Source organism: Anser anser (assembly GCF_964211835.1).
Source record: "Anser anser genome assembly, chromosome: 14".
In the NCBI taxonomy this organism is placed as follows: Eukaryota; Metazoa; Chordata; class Aves; order Anseriformes; family Anatidae; genus Anser; species Anser anser.
In genome coordinates this window covers 5908619-5930511 of record NC_139735.1, presented here as the reverse complement: position 1 = coordinate 5930511, position 21893 = coordinate 5908619, and the positions used below count along the sequence as shown (strand labels likewise).

Below are 21893 nucleotides of genomic sequence, written 5' to 3'. Positions count from 1 at the left end.
CAGTGTCAAGGCTGAAGGCGATGCAGGTGTGAAGGCAAAAAATCGGTGTACGGCATGTTTTCCGTGGGTTTGGTGCTGTCAAACAGCACCAGTGTGGCAGGAGCAGGATCTCTACCCAGTGCTGCTTCTCTACCTGGTGCGCATCCCTCCCGCTCCTTTGGGGACCGCATCGCTGTGACCCGGAGCTGTTCACTCGGCATGCTGCTGCACAAGGGACAGGTCCATGCCTGGTGCAGCACCGAGGGGTCGTCCACAAGGCCTCTTGGCTCCGTGTCCCCCAGAAACATGACTCGTGAGCCACTGTCTGACACCAAACCCCTCCCCAGAGCAACAGCGGTGTCCCCAGGGCACGAGCGGAGCACGCACACGCTGTGCAGGGACGGTGCTGGGGAGCACAAAGCCTTATAAAGGCAGAGCTCCGGGTTCGTCCTTCTTTCAGCTCTTCCAGGCGATGAAAAGGACAGCTCACAACCCTAATTAGCTGGGACACGCTAATACCGCTGAGCTTCCTTGGCCAGCACATTTGGCACGAGGAGCGCGGGACGCTTTCCAAGCAGCCGCTCAGGGGAGCGCGTGCCTGCAATTCATTATTCGATGAGCAGTGTTTCCTCTCTGCCTCCGCTGAAGAGCTCAGACCAGACACGAGAGGGAGGTGAGTCTGGAGCTTGCAAATCCACTCGGAAAGCCACTTCTTGCTGGAGAGAGAGGAGGCGTACTTCTCCCCAGGCATTAGAGGTATTTAAGGTGCCAGGGGAAATGGAGCTTTGCACAGCACTTCCTGACGCTGCAGCGCGTGGCACGCAGCTTCCCGGGGGGGGAAACCGTGCTCCTGCAGGGTGACATTCCTGTGGGCAGAGGACACGCAGCCTCCAGGGACGCCCTGGTCTGAGGACCCAAGTGGTGTGTGGTCATCTGCAGAGCCAGCCCTGGTAGCAGCAGAGAGGGGAAGGGCGGTGGGGCCCTGGCGCCGTGTTTGGGGTGGGTTATTCCCTGGGGTGGCAGCCGTCCTGTGTGAGGCTGTGCCCCAGCACCTTCCCCTGGAGAAGATGCAGCTCCCGAAGGGCTTCAGCCCACAGGGCTGCTGGGGACAGAGACAGATAGCAGGGATTGATGCCTCGCTCTGAATTCCTTGGGTTTGTGAAGTGCTGGTTCGGCTTTCACTGGGCAGAGGTAAGAAAATGGAAGGGGAAAGGTGGAGCAAAGTGCCACGGGAAGCTTTTAAATCCTGGCTGGGCTCACAGGACGGTGCCCCAGGGCTGAGGCCGCTGAGCTGCAGGTGCTGATGAGCCCACATTTCTCCAAAATGAGAGTTTTGGAGCACAGCTGCACATTTCTGGGATAGCAAAGCCCAAGGAAAATGCCACGAGGGATCGTTTATACCCAGAAACTCATGCTTTGTATGAAAGGCTGCACTGAGAGATCTTGGTCTTCTTGCAGGGTCTTCTACAGAAAAATCCCTTGGATTTTGAAGACCGCATGACGGTAAATGAGTTCTCCCCATCTCCACTGAATGATTTGAAGATTTTCTTATGTGACACCTGGGGGTGCTGTAGCAAACTGGGCTCTGTGGCCACCTTTAATGCAGGCAATGAATAGAGCAAACAGCCTGGAACCAGCCGGGGAAAAGCAATCCAGGGATGCGATGTGACCGCAGGGCTGGATTTCTCAGCTGCTGTGTGCTGACCATGGAATATGGATGATTACCCACAAAAGACTCGAGCACCTTGAGCGGCCAAGCCTGTCCAGCCAATTTTGCAGGCTGAGCTCACGACGACGTTTCCCCCATCCCCGAGGTCTGAAACCCCAAAACCGTGTCCAAATGCTTCGGGCGCTGCAGAGGCAGCTCGAGGTGTCTGTGAATGCTCAGAAACCTCACCATGAAGCAGGTATCTGGGTGCAGCAGGGGAGCATCGCAGAGCATCCTTCACCCGGGGACCAGGTACGGGGCTGGCAGGGGACCTCAGGCATGACCCATCCGGAGAAAGCTGAGCAGACGAATCTGTTTTGGCTAAGACCTGTGCTGTGTGTGGAACATCAGAGGGGCTTCGTGCACAGCTCAGAACAAACAGGCAAACAAGCGGCAGCCAGAAATGTTAATATTTGCAGAAATCTCCTGGTTTGGGCGCCTGGGCGCAGGGAGCTGGAGGACGCGGGTGGAATGCAGGAGAGGATTCCTGGCTGCCGGAGGGGCGGCGTGGGGAATCTCACGTCTCGGCCTGTCGGGGCGCCTGGCAGGCCAGCTCGGGGTGGTTTACACAAGGAGTCCTGGGGAGAGAGGCCGGGCTATGAAGTTCAGCAGCCCCTAGGAACTGAGCTATTTGAGCATTCCTTGAAAAAAAAAACCATCATTAAGCAGCATTCATCCTCCTGTGGCTGCTCCAGACCTGTTTCCTACCTGCCATCACCAGCGGGCTGTGTTCAGCCCTCCCCAGAGCTCAAAGGCTCAGAGGAGCCCCAGTCCCATGGTGCAAAGTCCCTCTACGAGGTATGGGATGGACTGGTCCATGCTGACCCCAACCCTCCTCCATGAGCTCCTGGTCACAGGAAGGAGAAAAATGACACTGATGTTCTTTTCCTGGCATGGTAGGGATGGTGTGAGCCTGTTCAACACCTCTCGCCATCTCCATCTGGAGCTCACCTGGACCACGGCGGCCAGTTCAGTGGTGCTTGGGGCCAGTCAAACATCTCCAGAGCACGAGGCTCTGGGCTTGGTGTCATTTGGGCCTGGGAAGAGAAAATATTGGCAAATAATGGCCTCCCCCTTGGTCTCCTCCAGCTATTTATCCAAAGATATCTTATCACGGAGCATTGCTTCATTTCCTGCTTGCTTCTCTAACCAAGCCCTTTAAATCGTGTCCCCACGGCCGAGGTCATGGAGGGACACAGAAGATCTGTTAATGGTGACGTGGCCGTTACCTCGGTTCACCTCATCTCTTCTTCTTCAATTTTTCCTTTCTGCTCCCATGTCTTCCTCCCTCCTGGCCCCAGAAGCACAGGACAGGGCTGGCAGCAGCCACCTGGGGATGTCACAGGTTGGTGATTTCTCCCAGGCCAGCAGCTCCATCAGTCGGGAAGCACGGGCTCCAGGTTGGGCAAAGCGTCCCCATCCTCGCCACAAAGAGCTAATCCCCGGGGGAGCACACAGAGGAGACCGGATTTAATGCAGCTCAGTGTCTGAAAAGTGGAAATAAAGATCATTGAGGACTGCCAGGCACCAGGAGAAGGACTGATCGCCTTCTTGGCTGTATTTAAAACAAACTCCCACCTCCGGGCTTTCAAGCAGGCGGCTGAGCTGGGAGCTACCAGGCACTCCCCGTTCCCTACAGCCCCACCACGGCCACCAGCTCATCCGAGGCTGGGGGCTGGAGGACCCCCAGGGAAGGGGCCGGAGGCTGCAGGGGATGCAGAGGAGTGCAAGCACTCAGGGTTTGTCTGCACTTTGCTTTGGGACAAACAGGGAAAGCCAAACGTAAAATCCAAATCCATCTCAGCCCTTCACCTCCTTCCATCCCTGAGGCCAGGCAGTGCTGCTGACACTGGTCCCTGTGGGGCTGAGCGTCACAAAAGCAGGTTCATTGCACAGAGAGGAGACTGTGAAGGGTTTTGGACCCAGCCCAGGAGCTTTCTGCCAGCCCCGTCCCAGTTCATGACATCCTTCATCTCCCCAGTGCGTTACTGGGCTCTCCAAACAGCGCTCTCAGGTGCCAGCCCAGAGCACGGGGCCTCCTGAGAGGAACGCGCTAAAAAAAGAAATAAAAACGTCTCGCTGCCAAGTGAAGTGAGTGCTGACAGGAGGGAGATGCCAGGAGCACTTAAACAAGAATTCGAGACCGGGGGACGCTCGGGCATGTGTTTTCAATTGGCAGATGGGAGCCGTGCTCACTGGGAAACGACTGCCGCTCGCTGTTAGCTTCAGATCCCGGAGCTGATGGCCCAGGAAGCTAAACGGCCGTGAAGAGGACATCCCCACCTGTATCACAGCCTTCTTCTGGGCTTGATGGATTAAGGAATAAGGCGCCGCTCCTCCTTTGGCTCCAAAGCCTGCGTTTGCAGCTCAGACCTACTCCTGCTGCACATCAGCTGAGCTATCCCAAATTCTGCTGGATAAGGGTAAAGCTTAAGTTATCTGGGTACAGGGGGGCCTGCAGCTGCCTTGGGGTGCAGAGACGTGGGCTGGGGGCTGTGCCCTCCCTGGGCTCTGGAAGCAGCCCCATGGGCAGGACTGCGCCCTGCCAGCACCGCAGGCATGGGGACATCTCCTGGCACTGCTGGGGGAACCTAGCACAGCACGTTCCAGATCGCAGCCCAAAGGCAATTATTGATGCTTTTACCACTGTGCAGAGACGTATAAATAATGGAGCGTGTCGCTGCAAGCTGTAGCAGGTCAGGGAGCAGCACCCCGGCTCGCCATGGGCTGCGTGTGCAGGGCTGGGCGCCCGGTCCGCTGGGCTGCCTGTGTGCGCCTGGGCATAATCTCCAAAGCTCCCCGAGAAACGGTGACAAAGGCAGGAGTTCAGAGGCTGGACACGGATGACGAAGCCATTTCCCTCTCAAAAGGATGCAGCCAAGCAGATGATTCAGCCTCCATCCAAAATCCACCGGTTCAAAGCTGGCTGTTTCTCGGGGACCACGTGGCAGGAGGAGGACACGCACCGCCAGCCCCTCTCGTGCTGCAGCACGCCAGCTTGTGCCTGCTGTGCCTGTGGTCACCGCTCTCAGCACGCCCCAACCCGTTCACATGGTGAGATCCAGCCTGCTGGAAGCACGAAACTCCCTGAGTGTGGCAAGCAAGGTTTTGGCTGCATTGCCACGGCTAAGCAGAGGTTGCTCGGTCATCCCTGGATCCCTGTGTCATCCCCAGTGTCACCATCCCATTGACATTCCCACGGGGACCAGGCGAAGCTGTACAGTTGCGACAGGGACAGAGTCAGCCTGTGGGAAACTCTCCCTGCCCAGAAGTGCTTCCTATCCCTATGGGCCTGGGGAGCACAGGGCGCTGAGCATCCCTGTCCCACTGCCACCTCTGGGTCAGGAGCAGGAGGGTGCAGCCAGGCAGCCTGGCTCAGCCAGCCGCAACAGGTCCTGAGCCCCACAAATAACCAGGATGGGGCCAGCAGCATATTTGGGCACGGCGTTTCGGGGTTTGTTTGCCTTTAGGCCCAGTATCACCAGCTCTTGTGATTTTTCTCATGCGTCCGCCAGTGTTTGCTGCATGCCACAACACCCCAGGGCCTGGCAGCAGCTACAAAGCTACAACCCCCTGCGTAGCGGCAAGGGTTTGGTACCGGGGGGGCATAGGGGTGGGGAAGCCCCCCCAGGCTCAGTTCGGGAAGGATGGCATCCCACGGGAGGGACCCCACGTGGAGCAGGGGCAGAGGGGGACCGTGAGGGAGCGGCGGAGACGAAGCGTCAGGGACTGACCGCAGCCCCCATTCCTCGTTCTCCTGCAGTGCTCGGGGGGAGGAGGTGGAAGAGGGTGGATGGAGGGAAGACGTTTTTGGTTTCTTTCCTCTGTTTCTCACTTCTCTAGCTTGTTAGTAAGAAGTAATAAATTTTATTAATCTCCCTACTCTGAGTCTGTTTTGCTCGTGATGACAATTGTTGAGCGATCTCCCCGTCCTTATCCCAAACCCTGAGCCCTTTTTGCCGTATTTTCTCCCCCTTCCCCTTTGGGGGGGGGGGGGCGGTGAGAGAGGGGCTGAGGTGGGGCTCGGCCACCCACCTGAGTAAAACCACCACACCCTGGCAAAGGGAACACAGGGAAGGGGACGGGAGCTGAGGCAGGACAGCCTGCCTGGTGCCCGTTTCCATGCTCTCACCGCTGCACACTGGGAGCAGCGCAAGCAGTGCAAGCAGCGCAAGCAGTGCAAGCAGTGCAAGCAGCGCAAGCAGTGCAAGCAGTGCAGCGGCACGCCACTGGGGCAGGGCAGTGCAGGGCCGTGGTGTGTCCGTGCCGTGCAATACCATGCAATGATATGCAATGCTGTGTCATGCCATGCCGAGCCATGTATGCAAGAACCTGCTGTCACCGGATATTCGGAGCAGGCTTTGAGGGGAGGCACTGAGCAGTGGTAATGCAGCACGGCGCTGGGCATGGTGCTGGAGCAGAGCTGCAGGCTGAGCAGCCTGCTTTCACCCTGCAGGCTGCTTCTTTGGGAGCATGGTTAGTTCTTGACAGCTGTAAAAACCTCTCGTGTGTCTGAAGGGCAAGCAGCAAGGCAGAGGGAGCTGGGAGAAAGCAGTGGCCTTGCCACAAGGACTGTATTTGGATTCATCACGAAGCTCGGAGGGGATGTGATGAGCCCAAGTGTTTCTCCCTGGGCTCATAGTATCAGGCCGCCTACTTATCACTGATCTCTGAAGCGAGAACAGCCGCAAACTGAGCTTCCTTCTTGAGTGACACAGAAGTATTGAAAGCCAAGAAAGGGAGGGTTTAAGGAAAGCACAAGTGGTTTGTAGGTGAGATAAAACCGAGGGTAGATGGTTGTCTGATCTGGTGCGTCAGCACAAGCATCTGCTAAAGCAAAAAGAGGCTGGGGTGCCGTGGCTGGTAAAGCTGGAGGTGTGCTCTGGGTGAGATTGTTTTCCTGATGGTAGAAAGGGATGTGCATTTCAGCAAGCACTCCTCAAGGAAGTAAGGAGGGCTCAGATTGCTCTTAGAGACTAAAAAAAAAAAAAACTCTGGAAAAGTAAGAGCTCCAGTACTGCGCATAACCAAGTTATTGGTGGTATAGGAGCAGGCTGTGAGCCCCCAGCACATGTGAGTGCAAACATTTTTTTGTTAAGGTGACCAAGCTGTTGGTAGAGTCCGGTTTTCCCCATGGCTGTGCAGACTCAGATGTTGTCCAGTTCTTCCAAAAAATCGTGGTATGTCTGAAACTTTGATTTCCAGGACTCCGTGAGCAGTGTAACAGGTGCAACCATATCACGCATTCACGTGTGCTAGCTGCCAGGCTCATCTTCTGCCTTTTCCCTCTGGTCAGAAAGCATCTGGGGAGCTGAACTTCAAGATCCAGGCAGAGTTCACTCGCCTTCATCAGATCCTGGAGGAAGAGGAGAGAGCTGAGCTGGGCGAAGAGGAGGAGCAGTCACTGGTACGGCTGGAGGAAGGGATGTCAGCGCTGTGCAGGGACATGGAGCATATAGAGCAGACCCTCAGCAAAATGGAAGAGGTATCATTGCTGGAGGGGAGCATGCTTGGCTGACCCTGGCATGAGGCAGAGTGTTTTAGGACCTAAATCTGGGATGGAGAGAGTCCTCATTGAGCATCAGGCTGTACCTGGAAGTTGCTCTTGCTGCCATCCCTCTGGATTATCTGCCTGATCCCTTTGAGTTCGGAGGCTTTAGCCACAAGGGATGCAGTGACTTAGGTGTAACGAGTCTTGGGAGCTTTCCTCCTTCTGTCACCTCCAAGAAATCACCTTGGCCTCAGTGCCCAGCCAGTTTCCCCCAGGGTGGCTGGGTCCTGGGGACTTGGTTCCACTCTGTGACAGCAGGAGGCAGGACAAGGGGTTTATTTGTGCAGCTGCATGAATTACAGACAGTGACTGCTAATTCTCTCTGCTCCTCCCTGCAGGTGGAGAGCCTGGATATCAGGTACATGCCTGGCATGAAAGAAGCTGATTCCCTTTTCAGGAGCTTATCTCTGTCCCTGGCTGGGACCATGTGGGAGAGAGATCTTATCTCGAGTTTTAAAAGCATCGCAAACTGCTCAGCAAACAGCTGGTGCTGTGCCAGGTGGGGGCTGGTCCCCAGCACGTGCTCCCTGGGGAACACGAATGTTGAGACCGTGCCAGCCTTTGACCTTCAGCACTACCGGGACAGCCACAGTGGCTCCGTGCACTGCATCTTCTGGGGGCAGGTGCTGCAGCCCGTCTGCCCTGGTGGGTGCAAGGGGTGGGTGCGCTGCAGCAGCGGGATGCAGCAGAGGGGCCGGGGATGCTCTGCAGAGGGAATTCACAACCTGCAAACAATGTGCTTGACATCTCCACAGCTCCGGCCCCACTCGCCTTTGACCCTGAGACAGCCCACCCCAGGCTGGTTTTCTCCAGAGGCCTGAAGGCAGTGACAGAGTGGAGACAAGCCCAGCCTGTCCCCAGGAGTCCCCAGCACTTCCAGCAGCGCATCAATGCCTTGGGCTCATGCACTTCTGACGGTGGCCAGCACTACAGGGAGGTGTGGGTGGGAGGCAAGCCCAGGTGGGACCTCGGGGTGGCTGCCGAAACTGTGGGCCGGGTGGTGAAGGTGAAGCTGTCCCAGAATGGCTTCTGGACGCGGAGCCTGAGGAACAGGACAGAGTACGGGGCCACTGCCACCCCCTGGGTGCGCCTGGCTCCCCTAAAACTGGGGGTCTTCCTGGGCTGCCAGGAGGGCACCGTGGCCTTCTTTGATGCCAGGGACGTGTCCCAGCTCTTCACCTTCCAGCAGGTCTCAGCGGAGAGGTACTGCCCCCTCCTCAGCCCCTGCTGCAGCGACGGGACGGACAGCGTGAGCCCGTGCGCCTTGCGAGCACTGGGGGGAATGGGGTGATGTGCCCCCAGAAAATCCCCCTCAACGAGGGATTTGGGCTGCCAGGCCTTCCCTGCTTCTGTTCTCGTGTGTAAAAGCAGCAAAGGCCGAGGGAGGTGGTTGCAGAGCCGGGGGGGGGGGGGGGCGATGTTACCGGGGTGCCCCCGGCTGCTCTGCGCCCGCCGGCACCGCGCGCTGGGGACGGGCTGCGGGCTGGCGGCAGGGGGAGCTCGGCGCACAGCGCTTTGGAGATCGCTAAATACCATTAGAAAGGCTCCGGCTGTGCCTGCTGGGGACTGGGGGTCTGCGGGGTCCTGCCCTGCTGGGGTGCGGCACAACCCGGGGCGCAGGGCAGCTCTGCTCCAGCCTGCGGCACCGGGGGCACAAAGCTCCGGGGGGGGCTCAGGGTGGGGGCGAGGGGGTGTTTGGGCTGGGGCTGGCGCTGGAGGCAGGGTGGGTTCTTCTGCAGTCAAGCAGCTGGGGGGGTTTGGGTGGTTTTCTGATCCCAACAAGGGGCTTGGCCTTAGGAGCAGTGGGTGCCACTCCCCCGGAGCGCTCCCCAGACGCCTTGCTGAGGCTTTCAGCTTCGTGCAGCTCCGTAAGCCAGGTGTGAGCAGTGCTGGCGGCAGCGCCAGCGTTCTGCAGCCCGGTGAACAGCTTCACCTGAGACCTGTGCTGGAAGCACTGCCCCTGGGGGATGGCAGCCTCGGGCTCCCGGAGGGGGAAATGTACCAGGTTTTGGGGTTGCCTAATGCCCATCCCAGGGCAGGAGGGCGCTTGGTGCTCAGCTGGAGAGAACAGGGCATGGCCCACGCAGGATGAGTCCCCAGGTGCTCAGGCAGATGTGCTGCTGAAACCCAGCACGCCCCTGGTCTGCGCAAAACCACAGGCGAAGTGGCAGCTGGCCCTCGGGCGTGGTGACAGCGGTGCTGGCAGGAGACGAGCGCAGCCGGCGGGGAGGAGGAGGAGGAAGAAGAGGAGGAGGAAGCAGCCGGCTCTGCTGCTCACCCCTTCCCATCCTTCCCGCGGGCAGCTGCGGCGGCACGGGCTGCGAGCAGCTCTCTGCGACGTGTGCCATCGCTGCCACCTCCTACACCTTCCCGGTGCCAACGGCAGAGCTGGCGAGCAGCAAAACCTGCTTCTCTCCAACGCCTGGGCTGGGTGGGCTCCCGAGGAAGCACGTCCTTCCTCCCCCTCCTCCAGTGACCACAGCGTGCTGCTCCCAGCCAGAGCCCCGTTTTGGGGTGTAAAGTCCTCGCCTGGCCCTGCCAGGAGGGGAGAGGCTCTGGCAGGGAGGCCGGGGGCTGGAGAGCCTCTCCCGGCAGCGAGCACGGGCGCTGTGCTCGTACGTGCAGGGAGACCTCTGCTCAGAGCTGCTCTACGTGCAGCCTTAGCCTGGCGCGTAAATACTGCCTGCCCCTCAGTGCTATCTCAAAAACGCATTTTGCTAATAAATGAAGCAGAAACCCCAGGCTCGGTGTGAGGGCAGTGACCGTGGGGCCTGGCCCTGGGTTTGGGCAGGAGGGGCTCGTGATGGGGATGGCCCCAGGCAGGCCGGGTGCTGCGGGGGAGAAGCACCCACCTCAGCTCCAGCACACACTGCCCCAGGAACCTGCTGTGTTTTCCTCGCAGGTCACCTTGTCATTCTGTCCCTGGGTGTGCTCAGAGCCACCCCGGTTTGGCTTTCGCACAGCCGTGTCTCGGGCTGTGACATGTCCGTGCGACGTGTCCGTGTCCTTTATCCTGCGCTTTGGGGAAGCCGTTGCTCCCTTGGGTGCCCCGTCCCCCTGTGCTGGGAGGGGGGCAAGATGTTAAAATAAGATCCTTTTGTTTCCCAGGGCGGCAACAATGGAAAGGTCCCATCGGTCCCATAGTCACCCTGTGTTTGTGATGGAAAATTCCCCGTTGCGGCGGGAGTGAGCCCTCCCCCGCGTCCTGCCGTTAGATGGCAGCATGGACGGGCTGCTCCCAGCGTGGCATGGTGCCACGTTCGGACCGCAATGGATGGAGGAGCCGGGTGATCCAATAAGTTTTGGGGTGGCAGAGGAACCCCCCGGCCCCAGGTCAGACTCTTCTTACCCTCAAGTTCTCCAGGCAGCCCTTGGGCTGTGCATTTCGTCTGGCGTCTTGCCCCTGCGGTGGAGCAATGTGATTCATCCCTCTGTCACCACGCACACCTCGCTGCCTCCCCGCTCCCTGCTCGTGCCCCAGGCACACGCCGCTGCCAGGTGCTCGCTGTGGTCCCCAGAGCAGGTGCTGCCCCATCTCTGCTCGCAGCCTCAGCGACCTGATCCCACAATCTCAGCTCTTCACCCCACGGTGGTGCTGCCCCTCGGCTCTGCCCCGTTGCCCCATCGCCAGTTCCACTGGGGAACTTTAAAAATCTCTCTCCAGAAACTTCACGGGCTTTGGCACCCACCTGGGATAGAGGGACACCGACGCTTTCCGCTCCTTCAGGATCGAGGAGGTGGGTGGTCCAAGATGAGTGTGCTGAAGAGCAACTTCAGGGTTAAAAACTCATTAATTGGGCCGGGGGGAGCTGGGTATAATAACCGCTGTGGCTTGGATTCCCTCTGACAGCGCCAGGAGAGGGACAGGGTGATCCCTTCCACAGGTTTGGCAGCAAGAGCAGCTGAGCGCACAACAAGTTTTCCTGCCTTTTAGAAGCCACGAGCACATGGTTCTCATTCAGCCTCCCTTTTTTTGTGTGCGTGTCTACAAGCGTGCATAATCAATAACCCTCCGGGGCGCAGCGTGGGGCCGTGTTTATTTACCTACTCAGCGCTCGGTGGGCGCGTGGGCAGGCGGCCAGGGCTGTGCCCACCGTGCTGGGGCTGTGCCCTCCGTGCCGGGGCTGTGCCCTCCGTGCCGGCACACTCCCGGAGCTCTGCCATCACTCCCGACCGCAGGGCGTTTGCAGCCGGTTCACAGCCAGCCGGAGCTGCTGGCGACGCGGGGGCAGCGCCGCTGGCACACGGGGAGCCGTGCCGTCCCGCTGCCAGCACCGCGGCGCCCAGCGCCTCCAGGCCCAGCTGGCATCCCGCCGCTGCCGCCGTCCTCTCGCGGGGAGATGAGCGCGTCCCGGGGTGTGAAAGATGGGTTGGAAAGGGAAAAGGAGAGGAAAGAGGAGTCTCTGGGGGTGCGTGGATTTGGGTGGATGACCAGTCGTGGGGTTGTGTGTATGGGTGTGGTGTGCCCTGACAGTGGGGTGTGCGGCATGTAGCGGTGCTGGGAGCACCGCCTGAGGCTGGTAACAGTGTGTGTGGGTGGATGGCACGAGTGGGGGTCCCTAGCGCTGTCCCACATGAGCAGGGGTGCAAGCGTGCACACAGGTGTGAGAAAGCACATGGATATCTTTGGGTGCCCCCCAGGGTGTGCAGGACTGCGTGCCTGGGTGCGCGCACACAGGCGTGGGCTTTTGGGGAGCGTGCAGGCAGGCGTGAAGACGAGACACACGTGGCATGTGCTTGCTGATGGGAGAGGGCATTTGTGTGCCTTCCCCCGGGTCTGAGAGCTTGGGCTGCACACCCAGGTGCGCACATGGAAGAGGGCAGCGGGGGGATGTCCGCATGCAGGGGTGGGTGGGATGCACGCACCCATGGAGGTGTGGATGCACAGGGGGGATGCTCACAGGTGTGGGTGCACACGGAGGTGCGCGCAGGTGTGGATACACACGGGGATGCTCACAGGTGTGGGTGCACAGGGGGGATGCTCACAGGTGTGGGTGCACACGGGGATGCTCACAGGTGTGGATGCACACGGGGATGCTCACAGGTGTGGGTGCACACGGGGAGATGCTCACACCCACGCAGGTGTGTATGCACACAGGGGGGATGCTCTCACCCCCGCAGACCCCGCACTCCCTCCCACGGCCCCGCCGGTGCCCGGAGCCGCAGGTGCGCCCCCCCCCACGCCGCCTCCCGCCCCGCCCCGCCCCGCTCCGCCCCGCCGCCCGCCCGGCGCCCCGCGGGCTCGGCGGAGGGCGGCGGGCGGCCCGGGCGGGCGGAGGAAAAGGAAACGGCCCCGGTGCTCCCTCCCCGCCCGCCGCCGCGCGTCGCCGCAGCTGGGGCGCGGCGGGAGCAGAGCTCGGGCGCGGGGCGCTCCGCACCGCTCCGCTCCGCACCGCACCGCCTGCCCGCCCGCAGCCCCGGAGATGAAGAGAGTTTGCACGCTGCCCCTCTGGCTCTGGCTCGGCATTGTCTCGGAGGCAGGTGAGCAGCGCTGCGGGAGCTGCGAGGGCTCCGTGCACCGGCCGGGGGGGATGCGGGCTGCCCGCCCGGCACCTGCGGAGGAGCCGGGGACCCGGGGACGGGGCTGCCCCGACGGGACGGGCACCGGGGTTGTCCCCCCAGGGTGTCCCCCGGAGCCGGCAGGGAGCGGCGCTGCCCTCCCCGGGGTCTCCGATCCCCGCCGCGTCCCTCCCCGGTGGCCGCCAGCCCCGACGGGACGCGCCCGGTGCCCGCCCGGTGGCCCCGAAGGAGGGGACGGGGGGACACCGCCACCTCCCCGCACCGGCCCCGCGGGGAGGAACCGCGTGGGACTCTCAGAGCAGAGATTTGTCCGTGTGGGGAACCACCGGAGGCCGGCTCCCTGCCCGGTTTATTTCTTTTTCTTACGCAGAGGCATCGCTGGGGAGCGCCGGGCAGCGCGCTGGGGAGGAAGGCACCGGGAGGCGGTGGTCTGTGCGCGCCCTCCGGTCTCCCCGTTGCCCCCCCCCAGCAGCTCGCTGGTGGCTCTGCTCCCCCTGGGAAGCCCCCCAGGGCAGGTGGCTGGTGAAACGCTTTCCACAGGGCTGGGGGAAAAGGCTGGTGGGCAGCGAGCTGAATCCCCGGGCTGTGCGTGGCTCAGGTGGCTGCTGGACCGCGGCACAGACAGGGCTGCGGAGCCCTTTTGGGGAGCGGGGGCTGTGGGGCAGAGCTGAGCCGGGTGGGCTCGTGCTGGTAAAGAACTTACAGGAGGAGAAAGTTAGCCATGCAGGAAGAACCTGGAAAAATCGATTTGGGGAGTATAAATGGAATTTTCTCTCCCCTCAGCTCAGTGACTCACTGTCACCAGCGGCGTTTGCTGCTGTCGTCGAGACGAGCTCGCGGGCGGGCTGCAGGTCTGGCCGCAGTGGTGCAGAGGGGTGGTACGGGCAGCATGGCTGAAATTGGGACCGTGATCCCGCTCTGCCCAGAACCCCGCAGCTGGTTCTCGTGCCACGGTGGGCTGCAGGAGCTCGGGGAGCTCCCGGAGGCAGAGCAGGCAGGGACTCACTGCTGGTGGCATCGCGGCGGGAGCTGCAGCTGTTCGGAGCTCTCCTGTTAGCAATTTGTAAAGCAGCGTGTGGCTGTCTCGGGTCCTTTCATCTCCCAGAGGTGCAGGGAGCAGTGCCTGGGAGGCTCTGGACAGCGTGTGGCTGTGGGAGGTGCGGGTTTCATCAGCGTGGGGCTGTGCGGGGCTTTGAAGCTCTCCAGCACTGCCTGATTAGTGCAGCAGTGAAGGGCAACGTGGAGCTCAAAGGGGGACCGAAGCCCCCTTTCTCTGCCTTTTTTTCAGCTTTACCTGAGACCAATTTTCAGCGCGTATACCCACGTCCTCCTGACTGGGTGCAAATATTTACCCCCCCTTAAAAACAGGGACAAGAGTGTGAGATTGTTCCACCTGGGGAGGATGAAATAGTTCATCTGGGGGCCATGAAGGGTCTGTTCTGGCTCTGCTTTGTGCATCCTGCATGTTCCCGCACCCCATCACCCTGTTAAGCTGGCCGTTGCTGGGAGGTGACGGGCTCTTACTTCACCCCAGCTCCATGGTGCCCCCGGGATGGAGCAGAGCCAGGGCGCTGCCCTTTGCAGACAGCGTGATGGGGGGAGCATCCCAGGGGTGCATTCCCAGCGCTCCAGCCACGATGCTGTGGGTGCAGAGGAGCGCTGGCCGCCCCACAACCAAATAACCCCGCCGCAGGCTCCAGCTCCCTGCGTGGAGCACCGTATCCCCTAGGTGTGAGGGAAGGGGCCCTGCTTGTGTAGGACCTGAGCCGACCGCGCTGGTGGCTGCTGCCTGCCCTCCTCCGCCAGCATGCGGACCTCCCCGGCCGGGTGCGCCGGCAGCCCCGCCTGGCCGTGCCAGCAGCAACACTTGCGTTCACAGCTGGGATCCGAAGCGGTTGCTTTATTGCGAGCAATAAACACGGGCCGTTCCAGCAACACCCTTTCGCGCAAAAGCCCAAGCGTGCGCAACGAGCCCCGCACTGCTTTAATCCGGTCACTTGGTGGTGGTGAAGCAGAGCCAGGGCCTCGCAGGGGGAGGTGGGCGATGAGGGTGCTGCAGCCCGTGGGGCTTGGGGAGGGGGCAGCCACGGCCCTCGCGCCCCGCTGCTCGCTTAAGGGTAATTTTGGATAAATGGGCTGCTATCGCTGCCCTGGGATTTGGCTTGGGCACGCGAGCCCGCGGCTCGCTGCCTGCACAAACAGCCACGAGGATGTTTGTTGCTGAGCTCGATTTGACGTCTGGCCGGGGTTACGCACCCCCAGCAGCACGATGTCCCCGGCCAGCGTGGGCCGGGTGGGAGGGGGCTTCCTACAGCGTGGCCCACCCAGCTGTGCTGCCCCTCGCCCGTGTGCTCGGCTCCACGCGAGATCTCCGTCCCGCAGCCACGCAGCATTTTCCAGGCCAGGCGTGGGAAGGGCAGGTGCTCCCGGCCAGGAGGGAACAGGCTGTTCCCGGCATCCTGGGGCAGTTCCTGGGGAGGGAAAGGGAGAGCGGGATCCCACGGGAACGGCGGCAGGAGGGGGCCGTGGCCTGGCAGCTGCTTCTCCAGTGCCGTGAGAGGCATCTATGGCGCTTGGGGCGTCGCTTTGCAGAACGGCTGCTGAAGAATTGGACATTTTGATGGGTGCCAGGGTCTCAGTGGCTTTGGGGAGCAGTGTGAGCCCGTCAGGATTCACCCCACGGAGGTGTTTCCAAATGAACGTCACCTCCATCTGTGCATTCGGGATGCTGGTCTGAAACAAGCAATGGGAGCAAGGTGGGGGCCCCCAGTTTTGGGGCAGCTGGGTATTTATACCAACCACAGCTGCAACAAGCCCATGGCGATGGGGATCCCAGGGGGCCCTGCAGGATCAGGGAGAAGCAGAGAGCCCCGCAATGGCCGGATCCTGCTGCCCATGAGTGGAGGAGAGCGGTTGAGGTTTCCGTGTGGGGAATGACTAAACACCACAGGGCTCTTCCGCTGGGCAGGACGGGCTGGGCGCAGCATGGAGGGCTGCAAAAATCACTGCTCGTCAGGAGAAGGCAGCTCCTGGTGGGTCACTGCGGTGGGAGGATGAGGAGCATGGCACCGTGTGGGACAGAGGCACCTGGGGTGCGTCTCGCCTCGAGCTCCTGCATCTCCCCACCCGGGGGGAGCTGGGCACGCAGCCCCAGGAGGGTCCCACGGAGAAACCCACGACCTGGCACGGGGCCGGGGCTGAGCCTTGCCCTGCGCCGGGGCTGGGCTTATCTTTAGCCCTTCGTTAGCAAAAGAAATCCCGCTGCAGCTGCACTGGCATCTAGTGCCTGGTTAAATTAATTCCAGGGTTTTATTGCCTCTGGCTACCCCAGACCTTTGTTTCTCCTTTCACGTTGTTACAAGGGAGGGTTCTCCGGATCCCAGGGGGGCTCTTTCACTCCGGTCAAAACAGTTCTGATGTTTTCGGCACAAAGTATTATTGCCCATCTGCGGTGCCTCATTGTTAACGTGAAATAGTGGAAGCGGAGATGGCCCGCGGTCAAGTCGGCGAGGAGGCGAGGGCCCCGCAGCCCGGCTCAGCCACTTGTTTTTGGAGCAGCCGCGGGCAGAGATCTTGGGCTCGAGGTGCGAGTTCAGCACAGGGAGGGTGAAAGCCTGGCCCCGCGGCAGCCGGTGGCGAAACTCCCACCGAGTTTTATAAGCTGAGAATATTAACCAGGGAGTCTCTCCTGGAGCTGTTTCCATGCTGAGGTAGCAGAAACAGGTTTCAGCCAGTGACTTGTATTTCACCTTACAACTTCTCCCACGTGCTAATTGTTTTTCTTGCTGCGTTTCTGCCCCCGCCTCCACGCGGCGAGCATCTTCAGCGCTGCCTTCGCGGGCCAAGCCTGGAGGTGCCGTGGGACGGACGTCATGCGCTAATGAGGGAGGATCGGCTTAGGGGGTCATGAAAAGACTCCGGACGTACGGGACGGGGTGGTGGGGAAAGGCAGTGAGATATTTCAAGCAAGTGTTTCTCTGGCTGAGCACAAAATAACAAAATAACAAAAACAAAACAAACAAACAAAAACTTTCTGTGTAGGGAAAGGCAGCAAGGACCCCAGAGGTATCCCCAAGAAAAAGGGCTGCAGACCCTCCTGGTCTTCGTCCTCAGGTGCTGATGGGCAGAGCCCTGGCGTGAGCAGAGATGAAGGGGACAGATGAGGTTTTTACCTGCCTGCAGCCAGCCCAGGGCTGCTTAAAGCTCTCCGCAGAGCCTGGAAAACCACTGAAACCACAGTCTGGTGGCAGAGGGCTGGGCAAGGGAATAAGCTCAACCCTGCAGCCACCCTCAGTGCACACGGAGGGAAGTGAGCAGGCACGTGTAAGGAACCAAAGCAGCTCAGGGATGCTCTTGAGACCCATCGGAGTGGCCACCTCTGATGCATAGGGGTTGAGCCTCCTCCTGGCCATGGCTGGGGAGGAACCAAATGACATCGGTGCGCGGTGCTGGTGACGGTGACAGCGCCTGCCTTGTCCCCCCACGGCTGCACACACGGGCACGCCTGGGGCAGCTCCGTGGGGTAGGGTTAAGCCAAGATGAGCGGTGCCGGTGCCAGGCTCGGTGTCCAGGTTCTCCCTGGCTGAGGTCAGCGGTGGTTCATGGGAAAGGAAAAATTGGCAGCTGGGCCGGATGTCCCTGCATTTCCCCTCTTCCTGCAGCCGCCTGAACGATGTTCCTTATTTAGCTTTCCTGACGGACAGGAGGAATCCGATGGCGGAAACTGTCACTGCCTGATAACAGCTCAGGGACCTCTTTATGATGGGCGGCACGGCAGGGAGCGGGGCAGCACTTGGCCTCGCCGGGCGGGCAGAGCTGGGCAGCCGGGGCTGCCCTTTGCACCCCGGTTTGGGGGTTGGCTGTGGGTAGGGAGGGCAGGGCACTTGAAGCCCTTCCCTTTGGGCTTCTGTGTGTGCAGACCCCCCCGGTGCTGTTCAAAAGACTCTCAAGACCAAGAAGCAGAGGCGAATATATATTATATATGCTTTTTTTCCTTATTTTTGGTGATGGGTTTGAGCTGGTGGATGGGGAGAGCGGAGGCATGGAATGAACCCAGGGGCCGAGGCCAGGCACGGTTTTCTGCTTGCAGGCAATGAGGATGTGAATGGCAGCCAGGGCTGGGGGGCGTCGCCAGGAGCCGTGGCCGAGCACACGCATTGATACTGGGACCGGCTCCCCACGAGGATGCTCCAGCTGAGCAGATAAACATTGCAAAGATGTTACTGCCTGGTGTACTGTCCCCTGCTTTCTCTCCATAAAAGATGGCATCTCGCTAGTGTCTGAGCCATTTTCATATATGTGCCCATGGTGACCAGCCCCAAAACCACAAAAGGTCCCGAAATGCAGCCTGTATTTCAATGTATCCATTGATTTTTATCTCGCATCTGTGGAGGCCACCAGGCTGCTCCCATACCAATAAGAGCATTGTTTCCATGGCAATTAATGTATTTTAAAAGGGCAGAATGTACAGAGAGACTATTTTTTAAAGAGCAAGCCCTAAGCAAAGCAGCCCTTACCCCTGGACTGGACGCTGGACTCCAGGTTTGACTCTGTGCAGTGCACAGATCGGCGATGCTGTGCTGTGTACTGGGACACCAGGCATGGTGAGCAGGCTGGGCAGGGTGGCATGGGGCTCACATGGACCCATGCAAAGAGCCCACCATGGCCCTGCAGCCCTGGGAGCAGCCCTCTGCTGCTCAGGGAGTTTCGTGTTCCCTGGGGCGGTGAGAGCCGCGTGCTCCAAGGTGCACGTCTGACCACTTCGGGTTTAGCTGAGCAATATTAAAAATCTTCCTGCAAGACTGCGGACCTCAGCTGGACCTCGCAGGAGTCATTTCTGTGCCCTCTGAGCAACCCCTACCTGACCATGTCACCTACCTGAGCATCTGCAAGTTGTAGGATCAAGGATCCGGTCATCAAGCTATGCTGGTACCTCGGCACTGAATGCTTCTCTCTTCAGCTAAGCTCAAACTCCTTTTGTGTTGTCTTCCTGTGGTCAAATGGCAGGGAGATGGGTGTGCAGGGAGCTGCTCTCCCAGGCTGGGTGTGTTGCTGTACTGGCCACCTGCAGCAGTGCCAGGGGTGTGCGCAGACCCGCTGGCTGCGAGGAAGCAGCGGGAACCCCAGCCTCCTGCCCCAAAACCAGGGCACAGCTCCGTCCCCATGGGATATAACAGGGCCTGGCATCCTCCCTGGCTATTCTGGGGCAGAAAAAGCAGCATAACTCATAGTGTGAGTTATTTGTTTAAAACTACGCACGCTTCTCGTGGCGTCACTTCCTAGCGTGATGCGCGGTCCCCGGCAAGGCGAAGTGAGCTCACTTCCCGCTGCACCTTCCTGGCACAGGCGTCACCTCGCCCGGCCGCAGCCACTTCAAAGTTTAACACACAGTCTAATCCCCTTGCCCTGCAGTCAGTGAAATGAGAGAGGCTTTTTTTTTTTTGGTCCGCTCCATCCTCATAGCGGTGGCAAAGGGTTTGCCCCCGCGGAGGTGCCCGGGGACGGCACCATCCGTGCCCCTCTCGCGCCGCGGTCTGGCTCCTCTGTGCCAGGGATGGGCAGACTCCGGCAGGGGGTGAAGCAAATGAGCCTCCTGAACCAAAATAACCGATGGCCCCCGTCTTGGGAGACGAGGCCAGGAGGCGGTGGGATTGTGCAGAGTGAGCGGTAGACAAAGGAAGGAAGTTTTTATTACTGGGCCAAATCCTGAAGTCCTTCAGTTTCAATTAGGCCCGTGCCTCAGTGATGATTTCAGTGGAGACTGGTCTGAGTAAAGAGAGAAAAAGGGCTTCGGGATCTGGCCCCTGGGTAATTGTGTCACGTGGGAAGCTTATAAAGAATTTGCAAGCTCACTATGGCTTTCTTGCAGGGCTGGTGCTAGGGCCGATGGCAGCTGGGCCTCCTGCCTGGCTCACTGTCCCTGTCCTTGCTGGGGATGCAAAGCACCAGTCCCACTGGCTGGTCAGCCATTTCGGCTGCTGGCAGGATGGGCAGAGCCCATGGGGCTTGGACACATGCATTAAAGTCTGCCTGCACGTCCTCCAGACCCACGGAGGGTTTTAGGGTCCTCTCTTGGATTTCTGAGTTAGGCATGCGTGGGCTCTTTGTGCATCAGCAGGGCTTTAAAGACTTGCTGCTCTCGTGTGTCCCCCCACAAACGGCTATAAAAAGCACAGGGCTGCTTAGCGGGGCCTGGAAAACCCTCCAGGGGTTTCCCCATGTGGGAAAGGTGTGTGGGTCCCTCATCGGCTGGGGTAATTAATGTGTGCGTGTCCGTGTGCTGACTGCAAGGGCTGGCTCTGGGGCTCAGCTCCCTGCTTGTGACTTGTTTTCCGTGTTTCTGAACTACTGACATCTACTGAGATGGATGTTAGATGTAGTGACCTAAATATATAGAGAGAAAGAGAAACAAAAGTAAGGGTAAAGTCAATAGTTTCTTTGGACAACAACAGTAAATCTTGGTATTTACCGAGGCAGGAAGTTTGGGCACGAATTGCGGTTTATACTTGGATTTGGGAGCTGCCAGCTCAGAGTGAGGGCAGCGAGCAGAATGGCATCCAGCAGGGGTGATGGCAGCGAGCGCCCACAGAAATCCATCACTCTCGCTGTGGGTTGGCCCGGCCCCAGCAGTCCCCAGTGAGGCGTAATTTGGTCTAAGTGGCCATCATCCCGTCACGGCGCTGCAGCGCTCGGCCCTTGGGAAGCAAAGGGCAGAAGTTTAACGGCGCGTCCCCAGGGCGGGGGGCCGGCTGCGGTGTGGGATGTTCCCGCAGGAGGTGCACGCGTTCACACCAAGAAAATCCGTGAGCTGCTGGGCGGGCGGTGCGGGGTCATTGTGCTGGGATGACATGGAGACACCCAGCAATGTTTCCGTAGAGCAGCTGAGCTAAGGTGGTGTGCCTGAGGACTCCACATTTGGGATAAATTGGGGCATACACTGTCCTTCCTCTCCTCCCCATGCCGTGAAGTCCCGGCGTGTGAGCTGGGAGAGCCGCTTGATGACTGCTTTTGCTCACTCATGTGCTATGAGCGCTAATGGAGACAACCAGAAGGATGGGGAGTAGCATGGTGTCCCTGACTCGAACACAGTTGGATGGGTTTTGGTGTCCCCAAACCTCCCATGTCGGAGGGAGGCAAGAATCTTTCCCATGTTGTCGGTCACTCCAGAACTGTGCCTACCTCAAGGCACAATGCCCAACCCTGCTGCTCCGCAACACTCAGCGTTTCACAATATTTATGGCCCCTTCTCACCCCTCGCTGCTTAGACAAATAAAGCCTAATGCAGCCTGAGGCTGTTAATCCCTGGCTCCCAAGCCTCCCAGTAATAACAAGGCCTGGGTGGCATTTCAAAGAATGTACCGGGGCAGAGGGGGAGCAGGGGGATCTCTCTTTTATAAGACAGTGGAAATACAAACCTGCCTTCATCAAAGATAAGCAGCGTTGGCTGGGCTAAGCTCCTGCTCGGGGTTACGGCGGTGATGGAAGGCAGGAGACTCCGCGCGGCACTGGCCCCGCAGTAACCTTTGCCAAAAGAAAAACACTTCTTAATACAATAATAGGTTCAAAAAAAAAAAAAAAAGAGAGAGCAAAAATTAAACAGGGCCCCATGTGAATTTAGGAAACCTGTACTAGCTTGAAGTGAGATGCCCATCTTGAAATGGCCCAAATGGCACCCGGAGAGGCTACAGTCCCCTGACCCACGTCTGTCCTCAGTCCCCTGGTCTGTTTCTTTGCCGAAATGGCCCCACTGCCTCCTCTCTCCTGCCAAATGGCTCCTCCTGCCTTCGTCCAAGCCAACGCGTCTTCCCCTCATTCGGTGAGGCTGCCCCAGGCTCACCCGCAGCTCCGGGCACGGCGCGGTGACCAAACAGGGACAGCCGAGGAAGTGGCGCGTAGGCTCTTTAGCACAATTCCCCCCCTGTTAGTCCTCGTGCTCCTTTGGTGGAAGTCATTAGCATGTGTAAATGCTTCCTTCCCATCGTGGCTGCTTGCGTGCTCTCCCCGCTGAGCTGCACGGCAAGGGAAACACCTTTGAACGGGAAAACAAGTCAGCCTCTGGGTACGAGCAAGGGAGTAACTGGGTGTTTATGAAACTTGGTAACCCTTTTGTAAGCTGCTTTTTTTAAAAGCAGCAGC

The 21893-nt window shown here is 59.7% G+C and overlaps 2 protein-coding genes across 4 annotated transcripts in view; both read left to right on the top strand.

The window, feature by feature from the left end:
- The first annotated feature begins 677 nt into the window (after positions 1-677).
- On the top strand, positions 678-11942 carry LOC310881573 (uncharacterized protein). Its single transcript, XM_083799015.1, is given in 4 exon segments — positions 678-1939; positions 6984-7172; positions 7577-7814; positions 7817-11942. Coding segments are annotated over 4 exon segments (1260 nt in total). The 5' UTR covers positions 678-1819; the 3' UTR covers positions 8530-11942.
- A 527-nt stretch (positions 11943-12469) lies between these two features.
- Positions 12470-21893, top strand: part of FLT4 (fms related receptor tyrosine kinase 4) — a 56941-nt gene continuing 47517 nt past the window's right edge. For 2 of the 3 annotated variants that reach the window (XM_083798834.1, XM_083798836.1), the window contains exon 1: positions 12471-12719. In XM_083798834.1, the coding sequence (XP_083654960.1) occupies positions 12662-12719 (58 nt within the window). In that variant the 5' untranslated portion in view covers positions 12471-12661. Of the gene's footprint in view, positions 12720-21893 lie in introns of all 3 variants that reach the window. The other variant, XM_083798835.1, reaches the window with a different exon arrangement.